This window comes from Macaca mulatta, chromosome 4 (genome assembly GCF_049350105.2).
Source record: "Macaca mulatta isolate MMU2019108-1 chromosome 4, T2T-MMU8v2.0, whole genome shotgun sequence".
Taxonomy (NCBI): Eukaryota; Metazoa; Chordata; class Mammalia; order Primates; family Cercopithecidae; genus Macaca; species Macaca mulatta.
In genome coordinates, this window is record NC_133409.1 from 150,440,895 (window position 1) to 150,462,850 (window position 21,956).

At 50.9% G+C, this 21,956-nt stretch overlaps 2 protein-coding genes and 1 long non-coding RNA gene across 6 annotated transcripts in view; 2 read left to right on the forward strand and 1 right to left on the reverse strand.

Annotated features, from left to right (window-relative positions):
* The window catches only part of SLC44A4 (solute carrier family 44 member 4), a 16,543-nt gene extending 4,719 nt beyond the window's left edge, over positions 1 to 11,824 (forward strand). For all 3 annotated transcript variants that reach the window (XM_015136013.3, XM_078000387.1, XM_078000388.1), the window contains 15 exons: positions 137 to 197; positions 3,404 to 3,491; positions 3,568 to 3,651; positions 3,918 to 4,153; positions 4,262 to 4,361; positions 5,022 to 5,114; positions 5,402 to 5,504; positions 8,848 to 9,101; positions 9,190 to 9,284; positions 9,384 to 9,487; positions 9,597 to 9,670; positions 9,905 to 9,975; positions 10,075 to 10,169; positions 10,251 to 10,335; positions 11,269 to 11,824. In XM_015136013.3, coding sequence (XP_014991499.3) covers positions 137 to 197; positions 3,404 to 3,491; positions 3,568 to 3,651; positions 3,918 to 4,153; positions 4,262 to 4,361; positions 5,022 to 5,114; positions 5,402 to 5,504; positions 8,848 to 9,101; positions 9,190 to 9,284; positions 9,384 to 9,487; positions 9,597 to 9,670; positions 9,905 to 9,975; positions 10,075 to 10,169; positions 10,251 to 10,335; positions 11,269 to 11,390 — 1,665 coding nt within the window. In that variant the 3' untranslated portion in view covers positions 11,391 to 11,824. The remainder of the gene's footprint in view (positions 1 to 136; positions 198 to 3,403; positions 3,492 to 3,567; positions 3,652 to 3,917; positions 4,154 to 4,261; positions 4,362 to 5,021; positions 5,115 to 5,401; positions 5,505 to 8,847; positions 9,102 to 9,189; positions 9,285 to 9,383; positions 9,488 to 9,596; positions 9,671 to 9,904; positions 9,976 to 10,074; positions 10,170 to 10,250; positions 10,336 to 11,268) is intronic.
* A 298-nt stretch (positions 11,825 to 12,122) lies between these two features.
* Positions 12,123 to 15,772, forward strand: NEU1 (neuraminidase 1). 2 transcript variants are annotated; one of them, NM_001266298.1, is given in 6 exon segments: positions 12,123 to 12,368; positions 12,790 to 12,982; positions 13,531 to 13,793; positions 14,359 to 14,541; positions 14,716 to 14,938; positions 15,035 to 15,756. In NM_001266298.1, coding segments are annotated over 6 exon segments (1,251 nt in total). In that variant the 5' UTR covers positions 12,123 to 12,206; the 3' UTR covers positions 15,262 to 15,756.
* Positions 15,773 to 15,777: 5 nt separating this feature from the next.
* Positions 15,778 to 17,854, reverse strand: LOC144340470 (uncharacterized). Its single transcript, XR_013416594.1, has 2 exons — positions 17,349 to 17,854; positions 15,778 to 16,440 (listed from the first exon to the last, which is right to left on the reverse strand). It is a non-coding gene; the product is annotated as an uncharacterized LOC144340470 (long non-coding RNA).
* Between the last annotated feature and the right edge of the window lie 4,102 nt (positions 17,855 to 21,956).

Sequence of the window (21,956 nt, forward strand, 5' to 3'; positions counted from 1 at the left end):
GGGAGTTGGGTAGATGATCACCAGGTTGGCTCTCCTGGGGCGTGTGGGACAAGCTGAGCCCCATGGTGGTGGTGAGGGGACCCACTTCTTCATCCTGCTCTGTGTCTGTGTGTCTGTCCTTTCACTCCTGACACAGATGGTGATCACAAGCCTGCAACAGGAACTCTGCCCCAGTTTCCTCCTCCCCTCTGCTCCAGGTGAGAAGCACAAATTCCTTCCTCAGACATCATCTAGTCCAAAGTTTTCTTTTTTTTTTTTTTTTTTTTTTTGAGACGGAGTCTTGGTCTGTCGCCCAGGCTGGAGTGCAGTGGCATGATCTCAGCTCACTGCAACCTCTGGCTCACTGCAAGCTCTTCCTCCCGGGTTCACACCATTCTCCTGCCTCAGCCTCCTGAGTAGCTGGAACTACAGGCGCCCGCCACCACGCCCGGCTAATTTTTTTGTATTTTTAGTAGAGACAGGGTTTCACCATGTTAGCCAGGATGGTCTCAATCTCCTGACCTCATGATCCACCTGCATCGGCCTCCCAAAGTGCTGGGATTACAGGTGTGAGCCACCACGCCCAGCCTAGCCCAATGTTTTCATTGCTTGAATAAAGAAACCAGGCCCAGAGAGAATGAAGTCACATAGCTTGTTGGTGGTAAAATTGGAATTAGCATCAGGTCTTCATTTTTATCTGTTATGTGGCCTTGCAGTCAGACCATCAGTGTTTTGGGGAACTACTATGTGCCAGATGCTGGGGACAGAGGCAGGGATAACAACTGGTCCCTGCTTCAGCTACATTCTAGGTGAAGAGATCAGAGTTATTCACAAAGAGACTGTATGAAAATCTCATGAAAACATACATAGGTGAATCTACACACTTTTTTTTTTTAGACAGAGTCTTCCTCTGTCGCCCAGGCTGGAGTGCAGTGGTGTGATCTCGGCTCACTGCAACCCCCGCCTCCCAGGTTCAAGCAATTTTCCTGCCTCGGCCTCCCGACTAGCTGGAATTACAGCACAAGGTGCCTGCCACCACGGCCGGCTAATTTTTATTTTTATTTTTATTTTATTTATTAAATTTATTTATTAAATTTGTATTTTTAGTGGAGACAAGGTTTCACTATCTTGGCTAAGCTGGTCTTGAACTCCTGACCTGGTGATCCACCCACCTTGGCCTCCCAAAGTGCTAAGATTACAGGCACAAGCCACCATGCCCGGCCTGCACAATTATTATTTTTATATATGCACAGGGAAAAGGCTAGAAGGATATTTGTTCAAATGTTATAAGTGAACGTGGCTGGGTGGTAGGATCACAGTTGAACTTTTTTTCTTTTACAGTATGCTCTTCCTTCCAATAGCAAATGTCTTTTTTTCTTTTTTTAAGAGATGAGGTCTTGCTATGTTGCCCAGGCTGGTCTTGAACTCCTGGACTCAAGCAATCCTCCCACCTCAGCCTCCCAAAGTGCTGGGATTACAGACATGAGCCCTGACACACAGTTGCAAATGTCATTTTTAATATAAAACATTTTTTTAGGCGAGGCATGGTGGCTCACGCCTGTAATCCTAGCACTTTGGGAGGCTGAGGCAGGCAGATCACCTGAGGTCAGGAGTTCGAGACCAGCCTGGCCAACATGGCAAAACCCCATCTCTACCAAAAATACAAAAATTGGCTAGGCATGGTGGCATGCACCTATTATCCCAGCTACTTGGGAGGCTGAGGCAGGAGAATTGCTTGAAACCAGGAAGCAGAGGTTGCAGTGAGCCGAGATTACACCACTGCACTCTAGCCTTGGTGACAGAGTGAGACTCCGTTTCAAAAAAAAAAAAATTTTTAGGCCGGGAGTGGTGGCTCACACCTGTAATCCCAGCACTTTGGGAGGCCAAGGCAGGCAGATCACAAGGTCAGGAGTTCGAGACTAGCCTGGCCAACATGATGAAACCCTGTCTCTACTAAAAATACAAAAATTAGCCAGGCATGATGGTGGGCACCTGAAATCCCAGCTACTCGGGAGGTTGAGGCAGGAGAATCGTTTGAACCCAGAGGTGGAGGTTACAGTGAGCCAAGATGGTACAACTGAACTCCAGCCTGGGCAACAGTGAGACTCCATCTCAAAAAAAAAAACCATTTTTTAAAACAATTTATAGCATAAGATAAGATATCCAGTTATCAATTTAAGTACAATAAGGAGTATCTCAAGTGAATGCTTCAAAGTCACGTAGATCTGAATATAAATTCTAGCACTTTCCAGCACTATGGTCTTGACCCAACTAGGCAACCTCTCTGAACCTTGTTTCCTCATCTTTAGAATGTAAATGACAGTGAGGTGCGGTGGCTCACGCCTGTAGTCCCAACTGTTTAGGAGGCTAAGGCAGGAGGATCACTTGAGTCCTGGAGTTTGAGGTCACAGTGAGCTATGATTATGCCACTGCACTCCAGCCTGGGCAATAGAGTCAGAGACCCTGTCTCTAAAAAAATAAATAGGCTAAATGAGGTGACTCACACCTGTAATCCCAACACTTTGGGGGGCTGAGGTGGGAGGATTGCTTGAGCCCAGGAGTTCAAGGCCAGCCTGGGCAACATAGCAAAACCCCATCTGTAGAAAAAACTTTAAAAGTAGCCAAGTGTGGTGGTGTGCATCTGCAGTCCCAGTTGCTTGGGAGGCTACGTGGGGAGGATCGCTTGAGCCCAGGAGTTTGATGTTGCAGTAAACTATGATCATGCACCTGCACTCTAGCCTGGGTGACAAAGCCAGACCCTGACAAATAAATAAATAAATAACAAAGCAAGCCTGCTTTGCAAGGATGGCAGTAAGTGGCTCCATAGGCACATAACAGGTGCCAAAGGAGGTAGGGATAAGGTCAGAAGGCTTCCTGGAGGAGGTGAGATGCAGCTGGATTTGAACAGGGAGTCATGGATGGGATTTCTGGTGGAAAGAGAGCCCTGAGAGAGAGGCACAGTAAGAGCAAAGGTATAGAGTAGAAGGGAACATGGGCTGGATTTGGACAGCAGAGCCTGGAAGGCTGGCCAGGGAGTGCGGACGCTGTCTCTGGGGCAGAGCCTCTGGAGATGTCTGAGTCACAAAGGGACCCAGAGCCCTGGAGTGACGAAGTCCAGGCTGTGCCACGGTCTCCCTGGCACTCCACTCGGGTGGAGGGCGGATGGAAGGCTGACAGGGTGTTCTAAGAGCTGAGGCCAGCGGAGAGGAGGGTCCAAACCAAGGCAGCGACAGGGAGGGGAGGCAGGGGATGGACTGGGCTCCACAGGGCAGAAGCCCATTTGTGAAATCAAAAGCAGCCCACTGAGGGACGAAAAGCCCATCACCCTTCCCTCCCCTAAGGGCACTGTGGACTGGGAGGGGGCCAGAGACCTTCCAGGCAGAGCTCCTGGCCCCCCACCCAGCAGCCCGGCTCTCCCTTCTAGCTCTGGGGCGCTGCTTCCCATGGACCAATGTCACTCTACCGGAGCTCCCAGGGATCACCAATGACACCACCATAGCGCAGGGGATCAGGTAGGCACCTCCCTCCCCCACATCCTGGCCACACCCCTTCCACCCACAGCCCCGTCTGACTCTGTCTCCCCAACAGTGGTCTTATTGACAGCCTCAATGCCCGAGACATCAGTGTTAAGATCTTTGAAGATTTTGCCCACTCCTGGTATTGGATTCTTGTGTGAGTCACCAGATTCCCCTTCTCTCGTGTCCTTGCCTTCTCCCTCCCTGATCCTCTATCCCCTCGCCCAATGTCTGAAACACAGGCTTTGGACAGAGGAGGAGGAGCCAGAGCTCAGAATGGATTCCAAAACCAACAGGATTTATAAGGGAAAGAGGCCTAATCTGGGGATGTTGGGTGGTGTGTGGAAAGGCAGGGGGAGTCTCTGAAAGGGGAAAGATTTGAGGGACTAGGGCCGAACCTCACTGTCCTCACCCTGCCTACAGAGCCCTGGGAGTGGCTCTGCTCTTGAGCCTACTGTTTATCTTGCTTCTGCGCCTGGTGGCTGGGCCCCTGGTGCTGGTGCTGATCCTGGGGGTCCTGGGCGTGCTGGCATACGGCATCTACTACTGCTGGGAGGAGTACCGAGTGCTGCGGGACAAGGGCGCCTCCATCTCCCAGCTGGGTTTCACCACCAACCTCAGTGCCTACCAGAGCGTGCAGGAGACCTGGCTGGCCGCCCGTGAGTGTCCTGCCCACCCCCAAGCCACCAGCTGCCCAAGGACTGCCCTGGGCCATGCCCGGCCCCAGCCCTGGCCCTGACCTAGGTCTGTCTGCCCGTCCCCTGCAGTGATCGTGCTGGCGGTGCTTGAAGCCATCCTGCTGCTGGTGCTCATCTTCCTGCGGCAGCGGATTCGTATTGCCATCGCCCTCCTGAAGGAGGCCAGCAAGTTAGGGCCTGCCTGGGAGGGACATGGGGCTGAGGACAGCATGGACCCAGGACGGGGGGTGCTAGAGAGGTGGCAGGGAGCCTCAGAGGAGAAGGGAGGAATAGCACAGTGGTGAACACTGCTGTGGCTTTGCCTCTCTAAGCCTCTGCTTCCCCATCTGTAAAATGGGGGTAACAATAGTTCCTGCCTTCCAGGGTTGTCGTGAGGATTAAATGAGTGCCTGGAACATGACATAGGCCTTCTAGAGGGGTTGGTGGGAGTGGTGGTGGCTGAGTGGAATGGCAGGAATCCAGGCCAGGAGAGGCAGCAGCTTGCTCCTGAGCAGGAACTGCCACACATACCTGCCAAGGGATCACACTTGGGGGTGATCTTCCCTTACTCCACCTGAAGCTGCCCCAGATGGTTTCTCTGTGACTCTAGTTTCCTCTAAGGGTCCTGTGAGCCTGATTTATTCAGTTCTGTTTATCCAGTGAGCACCTACAGTGTGCCTAGCCCTGCACCAGGCCCTGAGGACACAGATATGAAAGACAATGTCACTGCCCCTGTTGGTCCCACCCTGGGGGAGTGGGGCAGGCCCCAGCGAGGGCAGAGATGGGGTCAGCCCCTTGAGAAGATGGACAGCTGGGGCAGTGACAGTGAACAGCTCTTGTTTCCCTGCAGGGCTGTGGGACAGATGATGTCTACCATGTTCTACCCGCTGGTCACCTTTGTCCTCCTCCTCATCTGCATTGCCTACTGGGCCATGACTGCTCTGTATCCTCTGCCCACGCAGCCAGCCACTCTTGGAGTCCTGGGGGGTGATGGAAAACAAAGCAATACTTGCCCCTTACAGTGCCTTGGTGTCACTGGAAGAGGTGCCCCTTTCTCTGGGCAGACACAGCAGCACTGTGCCTGAACAGAGTTGAAAGGGTACACACAGGCTGAATTTCAGTCCTCTCTGTGCAGCAAAAGATCTGCACAAGCACCTAGGAACAGGTCCCTAAGGAGTGAGTGGTCTGTGGAGACCTCGTGTGACCAGGCTTTCCTTGACTCCCCTCTGGGTACCTGGCTACATCAGGGCAACCCCAGTATGTGCTCTGGGCATCCAACATCAGCTCCCCCGGCTGTGAGAAAGTGTCAATAAATACATCATGCAACCCCATGGTAAGAGAAAGCGGGGGACATGGAGGCAGGACTGGTAGGGCTGAGGGGCCGTAGGGACCACATTCCTCATTGTACAGAGAAGACTGAGACCACAGAGGGCAATAAACTCATTCAAGGTCACACACCCAACTCCCAGCAGCACTAGAAGAAACCAGTTCCCAGAATACCTTGTATTCCTGTTGAGCCGTCCATCATGTGGGGAGGGAAACTGAGGCTGGGAGAGACAGCCCTGGATACCAGGACTTACTCCACCCCTCCCCAGGACATTCCTCTGACTTAAGGACCATCAACCCACTTCACCCTCTGAGTCTCAGCCTACTCCTGTCTGTTTGTTTGTTTGTTTTAAGACAGGGTCTCGCTCTGTTGCCCAGGCTGGAGTACAGCAGTGCAATCTCAGCTCACTGCAACCTCCATCCCCCAGGCTCAAGCAATCCTCCCACCTCAGTCTCCTGAGTAGCTGGGACTACTAGCATGTGACACCACGCCAGGCTAATTTTTTTTTTTTTTTTTTTTGAGATGGAGTCTCGCTCTGTCGCCCAGGCTGGAGTGCAGTGGCGCAATCTCAGCTCACTGCAAGCTCCGCCTCCCGGGTTCCCGCCATTCTCCTGCCTCAGCCTCCCGAGTAGCTGGGACTGCAGGTACCCGCCACCACGCCTGGCTAATTTTTGAATTTTTTAGTAGAGACAGGGTTTCACCGTATTAGCCAGGATGGTCTCGATCTCCTGACCTCATGATCCACCCACCTTGGCCTCCCAAAGTGCTGGGATTACAGGCGTGACCACTGTGCCCAGCCACGCCAGGCTAATTTTAAGCTTTTTGTAGAGGCAAGGTCTTGCTGTGTTGCCCAGGCTGGTCTTGATCTCCTGGGGTTGCCCCGATGTAGTCAGGTACCCAAGCGATATTCTGGCTTAACCTCCCAAAGTACTGGGATTATAAGAGTGAGCCGCCACATGCCCCACTGCTCTGTAAGATAGGGACAATTATAATAGCCATCCCTGGGGTGGCTGAGAAGATGAAATTACTTTGGGCACATAAAGTGCTTAGTACTATGCCTGGCACCTGATAAGAGCTCAATAACAGGTTGGAGTGTATTGTATTGTTAAGTCTTCCTCCCTTGGAACACAGAGCCCTAGGTAGTAGCTAGGTGGGACTCCCTGGGGGGGAACCCGGGAGAGAAGCTGCTTCCAAAACTCTCTCCGAGGTTTCCCGGGAGTGGCGCTGGGTTGCTGGGAATTTACTCTTCTCAAACCTGCCATGTCTTCACCTCGTCTGAGCTGGAAACATGAGCTGTGCTGCAGGCATTAGCCTCACTCCTATTAAAAAGGGGAGGTTTGGCCGGGCGCGATGGCTCACGCCTGTATTCCCAGCACTTTGGGAGGCCGAGGCAGGCGGATCGCCTGAGATCAGGAGCTTGAGACCAGTCTGGCCAACATGGCGAAACCCTGCCTCTACTAAAAGTACAAAAATTAGAAGGGCGTGGTAGCAGGCACCTGTAACCCCAGCTACTTAGGAGGCTGAGGCAGAAGAATTGCTTGAACCCGGGAAGCGGAGGTTGCAGTGAGCTGAGATCACGCCATTGCACTCCAGGCTGGGCAGTGAGACTCTCCATCTCAAAAAAAAAAAAAAAAAAAGGGGGAGGTTTATTTACATGTACAGAGGACCCACTATGTGCCAGGCCACTGGGTAGACAAAGCCCAAAATGATGTGGTTCTTTTTCTTTTTTAACGAAAAAAAAGGCTGTTACCCAGGCTGAAGTGCAGTTATGCGATCATGGCTCACTGCAGCCTTGTCTCCCAGGCTCAAGTGATCTTCTCACCTCAGTCTCCCAAGTAGCCGGGACTACAAACGAGTGCCACCATGCCCGGCTAATTTTTTTTTTTTTAAGAGATGGGGTTTCACTATGTTGCCCAGGCTGGTCTCGAACAACTGGGCTCAAGCAATTTGCCTGCTTCAGCCTCCAGAAGTGTTGGGATTACAGGCGTGCGCAACTGTGCTGGGTATGACATGAGTGTTGTTTTCAACTTGCTTGTGATCTAGCAGTAAAGACTGACAGAAGGCCGGGCACGGTGGCTCACGCTTGTAATCCCAGCACTTTGGGAGGCTGAGGCAGGTGGATCATGAGGTCCGGAGTTCGAGACCAGCCTGGCCAATATGGTGATAGAGTGAGACTCCATCTCAAAAAAGAAAAAAAAAAGATTTTTTGATTAGCCAGGCATGGTGGCGCACACCTGCAGTCCCAGCTACTCGGGAGGTTGAGGCAGGAGCATTGCTTGAACGGGGGAGGCAGAGGTTGCAGTGAGCTGAGATTGAGCCACTGCACTCCATTCTGGGCAACAGACTGAGACCCTGTCTCAAAAAAAATTTTTCTTGGTTATATTTGCTATAAAAGGTTGTTTTTTAATTTGTGACTTTTTACTCTTTATTATGGGAATTTTGAAATATATGCAAAAGTAGAGATGATAGCAGAGTCAGTCCCTGTACCCAGATTCCACAACCCTCAACTTTCTACTATTCTTATTTCATCTATATCCTCACCCATATATATATATTATAGATATATATATATATTTTTTTGAGACGGAGTTTTTCTCGTCTCCCAGGCTGGAATGCAGTGGCGTGATCTCGGCTCACTGCAACCTTTGCCACCTAGGTTCAAGCGATTCTCCTGCCTCAGCCTCCTGAATAGGTGGGATTATAGGCGTCTGCCACCATGCCCGGCTAATTTTTTGTATTTTCAGTAGAGATGCGGTTTCACCATGTTGGCGAAGCTAGTCTTGAACTCCTGACCTCAGGTGATACGCCCGCTTCGGCCTCCCAAAGGGCTGAGATTACAGTCTTGAGCCACCATGCCCACCTTGTTAATTTTTTTTTCTGGAGACTTTTAAGGCAAATTCTGGACATCATGCCATTTCACCTGTACATACATCGGGATGGATCTCAACAGATAAGAACTGTTTAAAAGCATAGCCACTATATCATTATCACATCTCACAAAATTAACAATAATTCCTTAATATCATCAAATACCCAGCCTGCTCTATCTGCTGGAAAGGGTTTTGGTAGACGTTGCAGAGGCTGCTCTGGAAGAGGAATGCTGAGTGAGTGCCTTCCCCTGTGATTGAGACTGAGGGAGCTGATTATGCTTATGCTATAGGCAGACCAAACTGAGTTTGAGCCTAGAGATGGAACCCTCAGACAGAACTTGACTCCCGCAGTTCAGAGAAGCTGCTACTTCCCACCTGTCAACTTTGGGAGGGACAGAAGCTACTGGGAATGGGACGCCCAGGCTCCATACTGAGGTGCCCGAAGCCTGAGCCTACTCTATCTCCGTCTACCCTCCCAGGACCAGCCTGTGAACTCCTCGTGCCCAGGGCTGATGTGCGTCTTCCAGGGCTACTCATCCAAAGGCCTAGTCCAACGTTCTCTCTTCAACCTGCAAATCTATGGGGTCCTGGGGCTCTTCTGGACCCTTAACTGGGTACTGGCCCTGGGCCAGTGCGTCCTGGCCGGAGCCTTTGCCTCTTTCTACTGGGCCTTCCACAAGCCCCAGGATATCCCTACCTTCCCCCTAATCTCTGCCTTCATCCGCACACTCCGGTAAGGATGGGGCAGGGGCCTGGTCATTGTAAGCACGGGGGCCCCAGGGGTCCTGGAGCCGTCTCTGACTGCATGACACCCTCTGCAGTTACCACACTGGGTCGTTGGCATTTGGAGCCCTCATCCTGACCCTTGTGCAGATAGCCCGGGTCATCTTGGAGTATATTGACCACAAGCTGAGAGGTGAGCCTGGAGTCAGAGTAGGAGTCAGGAGCTGGGGAAGGCCATTAGGGAGGGGCTATAAGAGGCCAGTTACCAAACATGAGCTTTCCTCGCTCCCAGGAGTGCAGAACCCTGTAGCCCGCTGCATCATGTGCTGTTTCAAGTGCTGCCTCTGGTGTCTGGAAAAATTTATCAAGTTCCTAAACCGCAATGCATACATCATGGTGAGCCACACTGCAAGCAACCCTTTGTCCTGGTGCCCTTTGGTCTAGACACCCCTATCCTGGTCCAGGCAGCTCACCTTGGTAACTCTGACCTTTCCACCTCGCTCAGATCGCCATCTACGGGAAGAATTTCTGTGTCTCAGCCAAAAATGCCTTCACACTACTCATGCGAAACATTGTCAGGTTAGGCTGTTCCCCACTCCCTTTGTGGCTCCCTCGTCTGATCTCCCACGCAAGGCTGGCTTCATGGGCATGCTGTGCTCATCCGGGCCCTAGACTTGGTTTAGTGCTCTGCTCTTGCCATCTTGAAATGTGAACAAATTTCGTTTTGCACCAGTCCCCACAAATTACGAAGCCAGTTTTACTCTCAGCATTGCCAGGCTTCTCACCCTCAACCTCCCCTAACTTCTGGCACAGGGTGGTCGTCCTGGATAAAGTCACAGACCTGCTGCTGTTCTTTGGGAAGCTGCTGGTGGTCGGAGGCGTTGGTAAGGGACCAGGAGCTGTGGGGACAGAGGGTAGGTGTGCTGGGCAGCTGAAGAGGTGGCCTCAGAGGAGCAGCACTAACCCCCAGAATTATTCCACAGGGGTCCTGTCCTTCTTTTTTTTCTCCGGTCGCATCCAGGGACTGGGTAGAGACTTTAAGAGCCCCCATCTCAACTATTACTGGCTGCCCATCATGGTGAGTGACTCCCCTCTCTGCCGCTCCACCCCCAACTCCCCAAAGGAACCCTATAACCCCAACGGGTCGTGTGTCTTCCAGACCTCCATCATGGGGGCCTACGTCATCGCCAGCGGCTTCTTCAGCGTTTTCGGCATGTGTGTGGATACGCTCTTCCTCTGCTTCCGTGAGTGACACCCCCAGCCACCTGTCCCCAACCTCAAAGTACTGAGCCATTCAAGCATTTTTTTGGAGATGTGGTGCTTCTAGAAACAGTTCCTTCGTGAGCTAAACGAACCAGAGGGAGCTTCTTGTGACATCCTGAGGCCAGGAGTTTAGGGAAGAAGGGAGAGAGTGAGCCCCCAGGCCAGTAGGCTCTCCAAAGAAGGAGTATTCTGATGGAGAGGTCTCTGCTGTCTTCCCTAGGAAATCTCGGGTAGAAGTTAGCCATTAGAGGCCGGGCGCGGTGGCTCACTCCTGTAATCCCAGCACTTTGGGAGGCCGAGGTGGGCAGATCACTCTGAGGTCAGGAGTTCGAGACCAGCCTGGCCAACATGGTGAAACCCCTCTCTACTAAAAATACAAAAAATTAGCTGGGCGTGGTGGCGGGCGCCTGTAATCCCAGCCACCTGGGAGGCTGAAGCAGGAGAATCGCTTGAACTCAGGAGGCGGCGGTTGCAGCGAGCCGAGATTGTGCCACTGCACTCCAGCCTGGGCGACAGGGCAAGGCTCCATCTCAAAAAAAAAAAAAAAAAAAAAAAAGAAAGAAAAAAGAAAAAAAAAAAAGGTTAAAAAAAAGAAAAAAAAAGCCATTAGAGAGACTTCCCAGCAGGTGGCTGTAGCGGCAGGGGATTTTCTTAATCTACAGCATGCATCCATTCAGGGTTTGCCAGGCTCCTCCTTAGCGACTGACACGCATTTTCCTGCTAATTCTTATCATCACTCTATGCAATATAATATTCCCGACCCCAGTTCACATGAGGAAACTGAGATTACATAACCTGCCCGGGGGTAGGGGTGGTAGTGCAGCTTGGATTCCAAACCCGGCAGGCCTCTTGCCTCCCAGTCCCCGATTTCCCGGCCCCAGGGTCCGCTCTAACCCGTCTCTGTTGCGGCTTAGTTGAAGACCTGGAGCGGAACGACGGCTCCCTGGACCGGCCCTACTACATGTCCAAGAGCCTTCTAAAGATTCTGGGCAAGAAGAACGAGGCTCCCCCGGACAACAAGAAGAGGAAGAAGTGAGAGTTCCGGCCCAGATCCAAGACTGCACCCCACCCCCACCGTCCAGCAGTGCAGCCTCACTTTGCCTTACAGGTCTCCATTTTGTAGTAAAAAAAGGTTTTACGCCAGGCGCGGTGGCTCACGCCTGTAATCCAACACTTTGGGATGCCGAGGCGGGCGGATCACCTGAGTCAGGAGTTCGAGACCAGCCTGGCCAACATGTTGAAACCCCCGTCTCTACTAAAAATGCAAAAATTAGCCGAGCGTGGCGGCATGCACCTGTCATCCCAGCTACTCAGGAGGTTGAGGCAGGAGAATCGCTTGAACCCGGGAGGCAGAGGTTGCAGTGAGCCGAGATCGCGCCACTGCACTCCAACCTGGGTGACAGACTCCGTCTCCAAAACAAAACAAACAAACAAAAAATTTTATTAAAGATATTTTGTTTTCTCTGTAAATCTGTACTGGCGGCCTTTTTTTTTCCGCGCCCGGCTCTTTAAAATCGGCCCGCCCCTGTGACGCGTCCTGGTGCCGCGGCCAATGAAAAAGCCCAATACGGATGGTGCAGGTCCCTTCTTCGCCCCAGCCAGTCCGCTTCCCGTTCGAGTCACGCGCTCCGGGCCTCCAAGAGGGCCAATCGGAAGGGCAAGCTTCGAGGCGCTGCGTGATCACGTGGGAGAAGATGTGCTGCTTGAAGGCCAATTAGAGTCCTGGAAGCGCGGTGGGGCCTCCAGACGGGGGCGGGCTTAAGGGTGACATCTGCGCTTTAAAGGGTCCGGGTCAGCTGACTCTCGACCCTGTGGCGTCTAGCTGCTGGAGTCACGGCAGTTGCGGGGAGAGATGACTGGGGAGCGACCCGGCACGGCGCTCCGGGGCAGACGCTGGGGGCCGCGGATTCTGGGCTTCTGGGGAAGCTGTAGGGTTCGGGTGTTTGCCAAGATCTTCCTGCTGCTGTTGTCTCTGGCAGACTCCTGGTCCAGGGCTGAGAACGACTTCGGTCTGGTGAGTCACCCGTCACGTAGCCGTATCCCCGACCCGATCACCACGCAGGTGATCGACACCTAGTGTCCCCCGGGACGCGGGCGGCTGAACCGCCTTTCCGCGACAGGACCCTTTTCTTTCTCCCAGACCCCGTTTCCTCCAACCGCTCCCTCTCCGGGTCCCCGTCTTCCTCCTCATTCGAGCCCCTTCCTCTTTTGGGGTCCCCATCCCTCCCTGAAGGCTCCTTCTCCTCTCGTATACCCTCCCCTGCTCCGAACCGCTAGCTTCGCTCCAAATTCTCCTTCGTGTTCCTCTTTCTTATTCTGGGACCCCAGCCCCTACTCGGGATCCCCATTAGATCCTCCCTCTCCCATCGGAACCTGAGTTCCTAAAACCCCCAAGACAAGGTTGTATTTGTTGACCCTTCCTTCTCCCATGACAGGTGCAGCCGCTGGTGACCATGGAGCAACTGCTGTGGGTGAGCGGGAGACAGATCGGCTCAGTGGACACTTTCCGCATCCCACTTATCACAGCCACTCCGCGGGGCACTCTCCTCGCCTTTGCTGAGGCAAGGAAAATGTCCTCATCCGATGAGGGGGCCAAGTTCATCGCCCTGAGGAGGTCCATGGACCAGGGTATAAAGATGCCTGGGTGAAAGAGCCGGTGCTAGGTCGGATGAGTAGGCAGCCCAATGGGCCCAAGGGCCCTGAGGATAGGGGAACTTAGAGGGTTGGTTGCCTGGGTCCCTGAGGGGTAGGGAGAAACTAACAAGGGCAAGTGTCTAGGACAGTGATCTGGAAATTGGGATCACCAAGGAGTTGGACATTCACTCAGCAAACATTTATTGGGTACCTACTATATACCTATACCAGGCACTATTTTAGGTTTAACGAATATAGCCACCAACAAAACAAAAACCTCTGCCCTCACAGGACTTAAATTCTGTTGGAAGGAGACAGACAAGCATAATAAACGAGTAAACTTTTTTGTGTGTTGCAAGGTGATAAATGCAATGGAGAAAAATAAAACAGGATAAGAGTTATAGATAGTGCAAGTGTTGGATTGCACCCTGGGGCTGTCAGAAGGCCTGGGGTCCCTAGCAGGAGGTGGGAAATTAATGGGAAGTGGTAGAAAGGGTACCTGTGGAGTGCTCACTCTGGGTTTCTTCCTCCACTTTTTTCAGGCAGCACATGGTCTCCTACAGCGTTCATTGTCAATGACGGGGATGTCCCCGATGGGCTGAACCTTGGGGCGGTGGTGAGCGATGTTGAGACAGGAGTGGTATTTCTTTTCTACTCCCTTTGTGCTCACAAGGCCGGCTGCCAGGTGGCCTCTACCATGTTGGTTTGGAGCAAGGATGATGGTGTTTCCTGGAGCACACCCCGGAATCTCTCCCTGGATATTGGCACTGAAGTGTTTGCCCCTGGACCGGGCTCTGGTATTCAGGTCTCTGTCCTAGGAGATAGGTGGAGGGGGCTGCCTTGTGGAGAGTCTGAGGGATACCCCCAAGTGGACTCCTTTCCAAGGGGAAGATTCTCTGAAGTCAGATTTTCTGGCTTGGGTGGGATTCCTTGAAAGACAGGGCAGCCTGAAAGGAACACACCATCAGGAGTAGAGGGAACTTTGCCATTGGCTTCCCATTTGGCATTGTCAACAGGACTGTGCTAGTCCATGCAATACCCTCATGCAAAGTGGAAAAAGGCACAGCCTCTTTGGACAGACACAAGCCTGTGCCGGGGTGCACAGCTTGGCAGGTGAGCACAGGTTGGGCTTAAGCTCTCGTGCACCCTGTGGCCGGGCCCCCGGTGCACATGTCCAGCTGTACACCCTGGGAGAGCTTCTTAATTCAAACAGGGTGTGTGTTATGGGATCCAACTGGAACCCTCAGTGAACAAGGGCCAAACTGAAGGGGACCATACATGTGATTGCATTTGGGAAGTGGGGGGTTTCCTGTTCCTGCCTCTGAGCCTCTAGAGTCTCCTTCTGTGACACCCAGTTCCCTTTCCCACAGAAACAGCGGGAGCCACGGAAGGGACGCCTCATTGTGTGTGGCCATGGGACGCTGGAGCGGGACGGAGTCTTCTGTCTCCTCAGCGACGATCATGGTGCCTCCTGGCGCTATGGGAGTGGGGTCAGCGGCATCCCCTACGGTCAGCCCAAGCGGGAAAATGATTTCAATCCTGATGAATGCCAGGTCAGGAGTCCATGAGATGTTCCCTACCCACTTGACCCTCCCTGCCCTCCAGAGCATCATTTCGCACACAGACCCAGGGTCTGACTGCTCAGCTCAGTGCCACACACCCTTGCTCCCCTCAGGGACAGGGCATTTTGCCTGTTCCCTCCCTGAGGTCCTGTCCTCTCCCCTCAGCCCTATGAGCTCCCAGATGGCTCAGTCGTCATCAATGCCCGAAACCAGAACAACTACCACTGCCACTGCCGGATTGTCCTCCGTAGCTATGATGCGTGTGATACACTGAGGCCCCGTGATGTGACCTTCGACCCTGAGCTCGTGGACCCCGTGGTAGCTGCAGGAGCTGTAGTCACCAGCTCCGGCATTGTCTTCTTCTCCAACCCAGCACATCCAGAGTTCCGTGAGTGCCTCATGGGTGGGGTCAGCAGGGAGAGCCCTGTGTCTAGATAAGGCCTGGGTGGAGACCCTCCCTCCCTGACTCTCCTGCTCTCCCCAGGAGTGAACCTGACCCTGCGTTGGAGCTTCAGCAATGGTACCTCATGGCGGAAAGAGACAGTCCAGCTATGGCCAGGCCCCAGCGGCTACTCATCCCTGGCAACCCTGGAGGGCACCATGGATGGAGAAGAGCAGGCCCCTCAGCTCTATGTCCTGTATGAGAAAGGCCGGAACCACTACACAGAGAGCATCTCCATGGCCAAAATCAGTGTCTATGGGACGCTCTGAGCTGTGCCACTGCCACAGGGGTATTAGGCCCAGGACTCTGCCTTCAGGACCACGGGTCTGTAGAAGGTCTGCTGGAGATGTCTGAAAGACAGTTCCATCTTCATTTAGACTCCAGTCTTGGCAAAATCACCTTCCCTTTACCAGGGAAATCACTTCCTTTAGGACTAAAAGCCAGGCGTCCTCTCCCACAAAAAAGTCCTGCCCACATCCTTCCCATGTGGCCAAGTGTGGCCCCACCACCCTCTCTGCCCTCCCTCCCAGGACATAGATTGGTCCTGTCTTGGACAGGGCTAGTGAGCTGTAGAATTGAATCAATGTGAACTCAGGGAACTGGGGAAGGTTGAGCCTCCTCTTTGGTGTTGGGGTAGGATAACCGCTTTCAAGAGGGCTGGTGAAAGTCCCCAGATGGCAGGATATTTGGTTTCAGAGTAAGGACTAGGTGCACCACCCCCATTGATTATTTATCAATCAAAATGTTTGTAACTTAAAATTTTTAATGAAGGATAATGAATATTTGTAGAGTCTCTGGTTCTGTCAATGTACATCTTCATGTCTGTTTTCCTCATGTATCCTTGTGAGCCTGGGTGAGTTCTGGGGAGAGAGCTGACGTGCATATTGCCTGTGAAAATCTGACTTTGGCAAATCAAATCCTCTTTTCCTTTTGACATTCCCTCTTTTTTTGTTGTTGCTTTTTTTGAGACAGGGCTCGTCGTCACCCAGGCTGGAGTGCAGTTGCACAATCACGGCTCACTGAAGCCTCGACCTCCTGGGCTCAAGTGATCCTCACATCTCAGCCTCTGGATTAGTTGGGACTACAGGTGGGTGACATCATTCCTGGTTAATTTTTTTTATGTTTACTTTTAGTAGAGACAAGGTTGTGCTATGTTGCCCAGGCTGGTATGGAACTCCTGTGCTTAAGCAATCCTCATGCCTCAGCTTCCCAAAGTGCTGAGGTTACAGCTATGAGCCACCGCACCCAGCCTACATTTCTTCTTATCACTGAGAAACAGGTTGATCTTCACAGGTGTAATGAGTATGAAGGGAGCGCCATAAGATATTTTTTTTTTTTTTTTCTTTGAGATGGAGTCTCACTCTGTCACCCAGGCTGGAGTGCAGTGGCGCGATCTTGGCTCACTGCAACCTCCACCTCCCGGGTTAAAGCGATTCTCCTGCCTCAGCCTCCTGAGTAGATGAGATTACAGGCACCTACCACCATGCCAAGCTAATTTTTGTATTTTTGGTAGAGACAGGGTTTCACCATGTTGGTCAGGCTGGTCTCGAACTCCTGACCTTGTGATCCACCCGCCTCAGCCTCCCAAAGTGTTGGGATTACAGGCGTGAGCCACCGCGCCTGGCAATATTTTTTATTTTTGAGATAAGATCTCTCTGTCACCCCAGCTGGAGTGCAGTGGCACTATCAGAGCTCACTGTAGCTTCGATCTCCTGGGCTCAAGTGATCCTCCCACCTCGGCCCACCAAGTAGGAAGTAGGGACTACAGGTATGTGCCACCATGCCCAGCTGATTTTTTTTTTTTTTTTTTTTTTTTTTTGAGACGGAGTCTCGCTCTGTCGCCCAGGCTGGAGTGCAGTGGCCAGATCTCAGCTCACTGCAAACTCTGCCTCCCAGGTTTACGCCATTGTCCTGCCTCAGCCTCCTGAGTAGCTGGGACTACAGACACCCGCCACCTCGCCTGGCTAGTTTTTTGTATTTTTTAGTAGAGACGGGGTTTCACCGTGTTAGCCAGGATGGTCTCGATCTCCTGACCTCGTGATCTGCCCGTCTCAGCCTCCCAAAGTGCTAGGATTACAGGCTTGAGCCACCGCGCCCGGCCCCAGCTGATTTTTTTTTTGAGACAAGACTCATTCTTGTCCCCCAGGCTGGAGTACAATGGCGCAATCTCAGCTCACTGCAACCTCTGCCCCCCAGGTTCAAACGATTCTCTTGCCTCAGCCACCCAAGTAGCTGGGATTACAGGTGCCCACCACCATGGCCGGCTAATTTTTGTATTTTTAGTAGAGACGGGGTTTCACCATGATGGCCAGGCTGGTCTTGAACTCCTGGCCTCAGGTGATCCGCCTGCCTCAACCTCCCAAAGTGTTGGGATTACAAGTGTGAGCCATGGTGCCGGCCGGCTGATGTTTTTAATTTTTAGTAGAGACAAAGTCTCACTATGTTGCCTAGGTTGGTCTCAAACTGCTGAGCTCAAGCAATCCGCCGGCCATGTTCTCTCAAAGTTCTGGGATTACAGGCTTGAGCCACCGCATTCAGCCTATAAGATGTCTTATAATCCACACTCAGCCAAGCGCGGTGGCTCACACCCATAATCCCAGCACTTTGGGAGGCCGAGGTGGGCGGATCACAAGGACAGGAGTTCAAGACCAGCCTGGCCAATATGGTGAAATCCCATCTCTACTAAAAATACAAAAATTGCTGGGCGTGTTGGCATGCACCTATCATCCCAGCTACTCAGGTGACTGAGGCAGGAGAATCGCTTGAACCAGGAGGCAGAGGTTGCAGTGAGCTGAGATGACACCACTGCACACCAGCCTCGGTGACAGAGTGAGACTCCGTCTGAAAAGAAAAAAAAAAAATCCATGTTGTTTTATATTTCTAACATGGGGTAGGATACTATCCTCCATGAAATAGGGTGCAAGTGTGTGAAATACAGATGGGAATCCAGTCCCGGCTAGCCTGACAGGGAAGTGAGCACTTCCTATGGCAAATTATGTAAGAAAATGTTCCCCAGGCAGATGCTTATGAAAAGAATCTGGGTAGCCTGCAGGTGAGTGGGAGAGCCCTTGCTTTCCTCCATGTGGAAGGAAAATGCAGTGCCTAGATGAGATGTTAAGAAAGTTAAAAGGCTGGGCGTGGTGGCTCACGCCTGTAATCCCATCAGTTTGGGAGGCCAAGGCGGGCGGATCATGAGGTCAGGAGTTCCAGACCAGCCTGGCCATCATCGTGAAACCCCGTCTCTACTAAAAATACAAAAACTAGCCAGGCATGGTGGCAGGTGCCTGTAATCCCAGCTACTTGGGAGGCTGAGGCAGGAGAATCGCTTGAACCCAAGAGATGGAGGTTGCAGTGAGTTGAGACCACACCACTGCACTCCAGCCAGCACTGCACTCCAGCCTGGGTGCAAAGCAAGACTCCGCCTCAAAAAAAAAAAAAAAAAGACAGTTAAAGACTGTAGGCTGAGGGCCACATTCATTTGCAGTTAGAGGTTTGTTTTACTTTTAACTGTTTCTCTAAGAAATGTTGGGATAATTTATTCTATCTGATGGAAGCAGTAGAGTAATCCCAGTATCTGTCAAGGCATGGTATAATTTTGTAATATTTTATCCAGAATTTGTGATCAGTAATATAATATTTATTTTTTTTGTTGAGACATTTGTAAAAACACACAAAAGTAGAGAAAATAGTTCAATGAACCCCATGTACCCAACGTCCAGTTCCAACAGTTACCAAGATGTTGCCACATTGGCTTCTGTTCCTTTTTTCTTTTCCTTTTTTTTGCTGAAGTATTTTAAAGCAAATCCCAGACCTCATGACATTCTCCCTTACATTATTAAGTATGCATCTCATTCTTTAAAATGAAGTTTTGACCGGGCGCCTGACTCAAGCCTGTAATCCCAGTACTTTGGGAGGCCGAGGCAGGTGGATCACCTGAGGTCAGGAGTTCAAGACCAGCCTAGCCAACATGGCAAAACCCTGTCTCTACTAAAAAATAAAAATTAAAAAAAAATTGCAGAAACCCCGTCTCTACTAAAAATATAAAAATTAGTTGGGCATGGTGGCGGGTACCTGTATTCCCAGCTACTCAGGAGGATGAGGCAGGAGAATTGCATGAATCCAGGAGGCAGAGGTTGCAGTGAGCCGAGATGGTGCCCCTGCACTCTAGCCTGGACGCAGAGTGAGACTCCATCTCAAAATAAATAAATAAATAAATAAAAATAATAAAATGAATGTTTGGATATATAACCATAATGCCAATGCAGACCCAAAAAACTCTGTGTCATCATCTAATACCGTCATTATCCAAATTACATCAAATGTCTCAAAAGTATTTATAGATGATTTGTTTGAATCAGGATCCAAAAAGAATCTACACATTGGCTTTACTTTTTCTTTTTGTGCAGACAGGGTCTCACTGTTGTCCAGGCTGGTCTCTAACTCCTGGACTCATGCATTCTCTCCTGCCTTAGCCAAGTAGCTAGGATTACAGGCATGTGCCACCACATTTGACTCACATTGCATTTCGATGTCTCTTAAATCGCTTAATCTACAATAGTCCACCTCCTCTTCCCTTTTTTGTTCTTTTTTTAAATGCCATCTATGCAGAAACAGGGTTATTTGTCCTGTAGAATGTCCCACTTTCTGGATTTGTCACTCTGCTTTGTCAGTGTCATTTAATTTCTTCCTCCATCCCTTGTATTTTAGTTATCAAACCTCTGAAGGTTTGATTGGATTCACATTCCATTTTGGAGGAGCAAGAGTCCTTCCTAAGTGCTTCCTATTGTACCTGCACTGTCTGCTTGTCCCTCTCTGACTCAAGCTGTGATTGAGCAGTGGGTTCAGATAGCCATAGCCTGACCTCTCTCTTGTAAGTTTCCCCATCAACCTTTCAACTGACAGTTTGATCCACAGATGTTTTGTCTGATTCAGTTATTCTATGAGGGGTTGCAAAAAGGTGATTTTAAAATTCTCTTATTTCTTCTTCATTTATTAGTTGGAATTCCTCAGTAAAAAGTTCATTGGCTGGGCGCGGTGGCTCATACCTGTAATCCTAGCACTTTCGGAGGCCGAGGTGGGCAGATCATCTGAGCTCAGGAGTTCGAGACCAGCCTGGCCAACGTAGCAAAACCTCATCTCTACTAAAAAATACAAAAATTAGGCCGGGTGTAGTGGCTCATGCCTGTAATCCCGGCACTTTGGAAGGCTGAAATGGGTGGATCACCTGAGGTCAGGGGTTTGACACCAGCCTGGCCAACATGGTGAAACCCTGTCTCTACTAAAAATACAAAAAATTAGCCAGGCGTGGTGGTGGACACCTGTAATCCCAGCTACTAGGAAGGCTGTGGCAGAAGAACCGCTTGAACCCAGGAGGCGGAAGGTTGCAGTGAGCCAAGATGGCGCCATTACACTCCAGCCTGGGAGACAGAGCAAGACTCAGTCTCAAAAAACAGACAAACACAAAAATTAACCAGGCATGGTGGCACATGCCTGTAGTTCCAGCTACTCGGGAGGCTGAGGCACAAGAATCACTTGAGCCAGGAAGGTGGAGGTTTTCAGGGAGCTGAGATCACACCACTGCACTCCAGCTGTGACAGAGCAAGACTTTGTCTCAAAAAAAAAAAGGCTCATCAAGATTATTTGGTTACCCTGATTACCCTGAAACATGGTTTATATAAGAAAGGTAAGATAAATGCTTAATTTTCCCCTTTAATTAGTGGTTTTGAGAGTAAACTGATGTAATACTTTGGTCAGTAAACCACATTGTTACTTCATGGGACACACACACAGAGGGCCTGTCGGAAGCAGGGGTAGAGCAAGATAGGTAATGTGGTTGTGGGGTTCGCCTTTGTAATGCAGATCACTAAACAGAGGTGAAGCAAGGAAGAATGGAGTGCAGCATCTGCAGCAATTGGGATGTCAGCTGCATGTCTAATACCACTACAAACCGACCAGGCACAGTGGCTCATGCCTGTAATCTCAGTACTTTGGGAGGCTGAGGTGGGAGGACCACCTGAGGCCAGGAGTTTGAGATCAGCCTGGGCAACATAGTGAGACCCCATCTCCACAAAAAATAAAACTAAATGGGCATGGTGGTGCATGCCTGTAGTCCAAACTACTCAGGAGGCTGAGGCAGGAGGACCACTTGAGCCCAGGAGTTCAAGGCTGCATAAACAATGATTGTGCCCCAGTCTGGGTAACAGAGTGGGACTCTGTCTCTAAATAAATAAAGCAAGCACATTTTACAAAGTTTTGCTGACAATTTTATTTATCGGAAATAGTGGAAGACAGAGAGGAAAGGACACTATGAGTGTCTGATCCATGAACTACTGCCTGATAGAAACAGAAGTGCTGGGAGGCTTGAGAGAGAGACACGACCTTCCTGGCTAGGTGTGGTGGCTCAGATCTGTGATGCTAGCACTTCGGGAGACCAAGGCAGGATGACCAAATTCAAGGGCAGCCTGGGCGACGTGGTGATGCCCCATGTCTAAAGAACTTAAAAATTAGCCAGGCATGGTAACACACACCTATAGTCCTACCTTCGTGGGAGGATGGCTTGATCTCTTTGACCCCAGGAGTTCAAGGCAGTAGTGAGCTATGATTGCACCACTGCACACCAACCTAGGTGACGGAGTGAGACCTCATCTCCAAAAAACCAAACCAAAACAAAAAACCTTCAAAAAAGAAAAAAAGCTTGACCTTCCCTCCCTCACCCTTCACAGACCCATGGAATCTGAAACTCTGGCGTTGGGGCCACCTGGCATTAACAAGCCTTCTGGGTGATTTCTAATATGTTCAAGTTTGAAAACCAGGGTCAGAACTTTTAAACAAGTACAAGTTTCCAGCTAAAATGAATTATATGTACGTCAAGGTTGCAGAAATAGTTGAAGAAATTTTTTTTCTCCAGCTTATTTTTTTCTTTTAAAACACAGGGAAGGGCCAGGCACAGTGGCTCACGCCTGTA